At 48.0% G+C, this 5,119-nt stretch overlaps 1 protein-coding gene across 1 annotated transcript in view; it reads right to left on the bottom strand.

Moving 5' to 3' along the window:
• Positions 1 to 3,976: 3,976 nt before the first annotated feature.
• Positions 3,977 to 5,119, bottom strand: part of LOC125287295 (protein sidekick-2-like) — a 358,155-nt gene continuing 357,012 nt past the window's right edge. The window contains 2 exon segments of the mRNA XM_048232907.1: positions 3,977 to 5,093; positions 5,096 to 5,119. The exon segment at positions 5,096 to 5,119 is cut by the window's right edge and continues 123 nt beyond it. Coding sequence (XP_048088864.1) covers positions 4,761 to 5,093; positions 5,096 to 5,119 — 357 coding nt within the window. The 3' untranslated portion in view covers positions 3,977 to 4,760.

Here is a 5,119-nt window from a genome sequence, read left to right as displayed (position 1 = left end):
CACACACACTGCAAGCAAAGCAAGGAGAAGAGACAAGCAAGCACAGAATAATATGTGTTCTTAATGTCTTAATGCGAGATTATCACAGAAAAGAAAAATCAATTGAATGGGAAGATGTTGAAAGTTGGTGAAGCGACCGTAGATTTGGTGTGTGTGTGTGTATATTTGTGATTATGTGTGTGTGTGTGCATGTGTGTATGGAGAGATGAGAGATACAGAGAGGGATTGTGTGTTTCAGGAGGGTGAGGCACAGGAATGCCATGTCAGCTCTGCCTGAGGCTGCTCGCGGCTCTAAGTAACATTACCTCTAATCTGTCAATATTGACTCCCCTTCACTTTTCTCTCTCAATAACTCTGGTTCAGTCAAAGACATAATGCCTCACACCAGCAGCCAAACATCCTGCTGTGTGTGTGTGTAATAGAGAAAGAGAGAGAGAGAGAGAGAGAGAGAGAGAGAGAGCCTTAGGGTGTGAGTAAGATAGACACTCAGTGGAAATCTCCACATCGATGTGTGTGTCTCTGCAAATGTTCACAGGACACGGGAGGTTAATTGCGGTTTGTGAAGCCTCAGCAGAGCTTAGACAAACAAGAGCAGAGTCCGAGAGAGAGAGGACACCAGGTCCACACAGAACTATAAGGATGCCCAGTCTAATTTTGGGAAACTGGTATTTCCTTTCAAATATGGGTAGTAGAACTTGCAAATGACCACACAACATAATAAATGTGCAGGCATCTGTGTGAGGTCCAGTTGTAACCTTTGGAGATGAATTGTATGTATATATGTATGTAGACATAATTTCACTGCATTGACATAATTTCACTGCATTTCTTACTTCCTTGTATTCCTTGTAATAAACTTCCTTGTATCCTTGTATGTCTGTCTGTCTGTCTGTCTGTCTGTCTATCTATCTATCTATCTATCTATCCATCTATGTATCTATCTATCTAATTAAAACAATCAAACAAACTCAAATGGGAGGGGGTATGATGCCCTCTGGGAGTACTGGGGGGGGGGGCAGGCTGGGGCTAGATGGGGTCAGCCAGAAGGGTCACTAGAGGCTAGATGGGGTCAGCCAGAAGGGTCACTAGAGGGTGGATGGGGTCAGCCAGAAGGGTCACTAGGGGCTAGATGGGGTCAGCCAGAAGGGTCACTAGAGGCTAGATGGGGTCAGCCAGAAGGGTCACTAGAGGGTGGATGGGGTCAGCCAGAAGGGTCACTAGAGGGTGGATGGGGTCAGCCAGAAGGGTCACTAGGGGCTAGATGGGGTCAGCCAGAAGGGTCACTAGGGGCTAGATGGGGTCAGCCAGAAGGGTCACCAGAGGGGTGGATGGGGTCAGCCAGGAAGGGGTCACTAGAGGCTGGGGATGGGGGTCAGCCAGAAGGGTCACTAGAGGCTAGATGGGGTCAGCCAGAAGGGTCACTAGGGGCTAGATGGGGTCAGCCAGAAGGGTCACTAGAGGCTAGATGGGGTCAGCCAGAAGGGTCACTAGGGGCTAGATGGGGTCAGCCAGAAGGGTCACTAGAGGGTGGATAGAGCCACGTAACAGGATTTGAGCGAGCAGCTGATCCGATTTATACCTTCCACCTTAACACACTCCGGGCTGGGATCTCATGAGGCTGAGACGGGGGATTAGGGCTAATGGCCCGCATACGCACATATGAGGACAGGTACACAAAGGTGTGAGCGCGCGTGTGTAGACACACACACCCATGCACGCACGCACACAAACACACACACACACACACACACACACTGTCACTCTTTCTCATGCTGACTCAAGTGCATGAACAGCAGACACATTTATTCTGTCCTTCCTCTCTTTCTCTCACTCACTCACACACACACACACACATAAACACATGCACATGCACACACACACACACACACACACACACACACACACACACACATAAACACACACACACACACACACACACACACACACACACACACACACACACACACACACACACACACACATAAACACACGACACACACACACACACACACACACACACACACACACACACACACACACACAACTTTTTGCAGACCACCTAAACAGCTGGGCTGAGTGTGACCACCACCCTCTCATGAAGTACAACTATACATGAAGTATCTTTCAGTAACAACCCCAAACTAAGGTATAAAAAAGTGAAAATCTTGTTCTTAATACTGAAGCTATGGCAACTGATTTAATAAAAAAACATAAATAAAAAGTAGTAACACATGAAACAGTATGAGTGTGACTGTAAGTGACCTTGTGTAATTTCCTGATGTACATATTTGGCCACTTTTTTCAGCCTTGTCTCTTTGTCACACACACAATCACATACGGCTTACTGCAAATACCATTTGTGTGTACGTCACCACGGCGACAGAAATGATTCCAAAACAGCATTTTCATAATGTCATAAATCAAAACCCCAGACTCCTCCCACTCCTCCGCTGCACAATGTCAATCATCACCTGCCCACCTCCAAACACCAATGATCTACAGCCAGTTAGCTTTAGCATAACAAAAAAGAATAGCTTTGCTCGGCACATAGCGAATCACTCCACAGGTAACAGGTAAAACAAAAAAGAAAAGCAAGTGAAATTGATCTGAATAATGAAGAATAGTGAAGAGTACAATCTGTCTCTTGTTTTTTTTTTGTCTTTTTTTTGTCTTTTTTCTTTCTTGTCCTCACTTTCTCTATGTGTGTGTGAGTGTGTGTGAGTGTGTGTGCGTGTGTGTGTGTGTGAGAGAGAGGGAGAGAGTTTGTGTGTTCTGTGTGTGTGTGTGTGTGTGTGTGTTTGTGTGCGTGTGTGTTTGTGTTCTAGTTCTTTCGTTGCTGCTTCCACCCAAACGTCATGGATGGAAAAGTCCGGAAAGCCCAGGCAGACGTGGCCTGGCCGTCATGTCTCATCTTACGGCTGCAGTCGGCTGCGGGCACATCTGCTTGCGCACTCCCAGATCCGAGCAGGCATGAGGGCTCGGCAGTGACATCACTTCCTGGCTCGCGCCCAAGAGCGCAGAGTGCTAATGTCATCTGGAGGAGGAAGCTTACAGCCAGTGGCTGCGCCCTCATCTGACACCCACACACACACACACACATACACACAAAGTTCCCTCCTGTGTCGACTCTGTGTCTCTGTGTGTGTGTGTGTGTGTGTTCGACCTCTTAAACTCCTTTGTTTGAGCACTGAAGACTGAGCCCCTCCACAGCCAGTGTACAGTAGCCAGTAGGTCCAGTGGGAGAGGACGCGTGAGAGCAGAGGCGGAGCAGTCAGCTGCGGGGTGAATGATTGACAGCAGGACAGTGGAGAAACAGAGAGAGAGAGAGAGAGAGAGAGAGAGAGAGAGAGAGAGAGAGAGAGAGAGAGAGAGAGAGAGAGAGAGAGACCAGTCTGGCTGAGCCTCTCACCTCCCCGCTGTGCTGTGGGGATCCCGTGACGATTGGCCCTATGAGGCCTCCGTATTAAGCCCTCCGCCTGTGGTCGGGCTTTTTGCTTTCAGGAGCTACCTGTGGTCTCCGGCGTGGTAGCTTTGGCCTCCATCAGTACAGCCCAGGCCAGCAGAAGCGCCTCTGGCTCTGATCTGGCCCAGCTATGGTACGGACTTGCGCCCGGCCTGAACCATTTCAACAGTCATTTCTGAGTAGTCAGCACACCTCCAATGTTGATTGGCATCTTTGTGGCTCATACTGAGGGCATCCTACAGGCATCCTAAATGTGATGCTGTCTCGTCACGTGGTTTTTTCAACTGACCTCTGGGGCCACGGAGATAGACCTTGTCTACTTTCCAGACCCCACTTCAGTAGTTTTGGGCCACTTTCATAGCAAAAAACGTGTAAGGGCTATCTATATGTGCTACGCCAGCTCAGGTATCTTCCCTTTAAAGGAGGGTGGAGAGAGAGAGAGAAAGAGAAATACAAGAAGACAGAGAGAGAGAGAGAGAGAGAGAGAGAGAGAGAGAGAGAGAGAGAGAGAGAGAGAGAGAGAGAAAGAGAGAAAGAGAGAGAGAGAGAGAGAAAGAGAGAAAGAGAAGAAAGAGAGATAAGAAGAGAGAGTCCCAGTCAAAGTCAAGATTAACTCCCATTCTTCTTCATTGCGATCATCCTTTCATCGTCTTCTCTAAAGTCAATTTACTCAACACATTTACTCTAATTTGCAGACTCTTCTATTATTTCGTAGTCCTTTTCCCACTTCGTACATGGCCAAAAAGTTTCTCAAAGACCATTTCGTTTTTTTTTCCCCTCCACATTTTGTAATATGTGAAGTTTTGTTGGGTTGAATCACTGTATACTATGTGAACAAGAGAAAAAAAACAGTTTAAAAAAAATAAAAAAAACTCCATGCATTGCTCAGGCTGAAAAAAAAAAAAAAAACATTCACAAAAAACAGAAGGCTATCGGTTCTTGCAATATGATTGTCTCTTCAAATCACAGAAGAAGAAGCAACTCAGCACAAACATATAAACCAGCTGTGAGCACTTATTTAAAGTCTTTGCCAAAGCCACTAAAAGAAGTTAAGAGGTTAAAAAATGCATAGAAAATGCAGAGACAAAAAGCAAAAGCAATTCAAATCAAACCTGTTGGGACTGAAAAAAAAATCACGACATAAAAAATAAAGAAAAAAAAATTTTTTTTTTTCCATTTTTGAATCTTTGATCGTCATTCTTGTCCTGTCAGGACAAAGAGCCAATGTGAAGACTTGCTGAGACAAAGAAGGGGCCACGTTTTGCTCGGTGGATCGATCGATTGGGTCAAAGCAGGGTCAGACGAAGGAGGAGAACCCGGCGATGGGGGTGCGGGACCCGGGCGCCAGGCTGCTTGGGGGGCGGTAGAGGGTGCTATGCTGGCTGGGTGGGTTGGAGCTCTGTTGGCACGGAGTGGGAGTCCGACTGCCCTTGGGCCGAAACAGGCTCCCCTGCCCCTGCCCTGGCACTTGCCCCTGCCCCTGTCCCCCTGCCACCACCACTTGGCCCTGCCCGCCTTGTTGCACCTGGCCTGGGGTAGGTGACTGCGTCTGGCCCTGCGGGGAGTTGAGCTGTGGGGGCATGGGTGGCAGAGGGGGGCATGGGGGTGGCTGACAGGGCCTCGGCTCCCGAGGCCAGACTCGTGGGGCGTGGCAGT

This window comes from Alosa alosa, chromosome 22 (genome assembly GCF_017589495.1).
Source record: "Alosa alosa isolate M-15738 ecotype Scorff River chromosome 22, AALO_Geno_1.1, whole genome shotgun sequence".
Classification (NCBI taxonomy): Eukaryota; Metazoa; Chordata; class Actinopteri; order Clupeiformes; family Clupeidae; genus Alosa; species Alosa alosa.
Note: the sequence above shows the minus strand (reverse complement) of the source record. Positions and strands in the feature narration are given on the sequence as shown.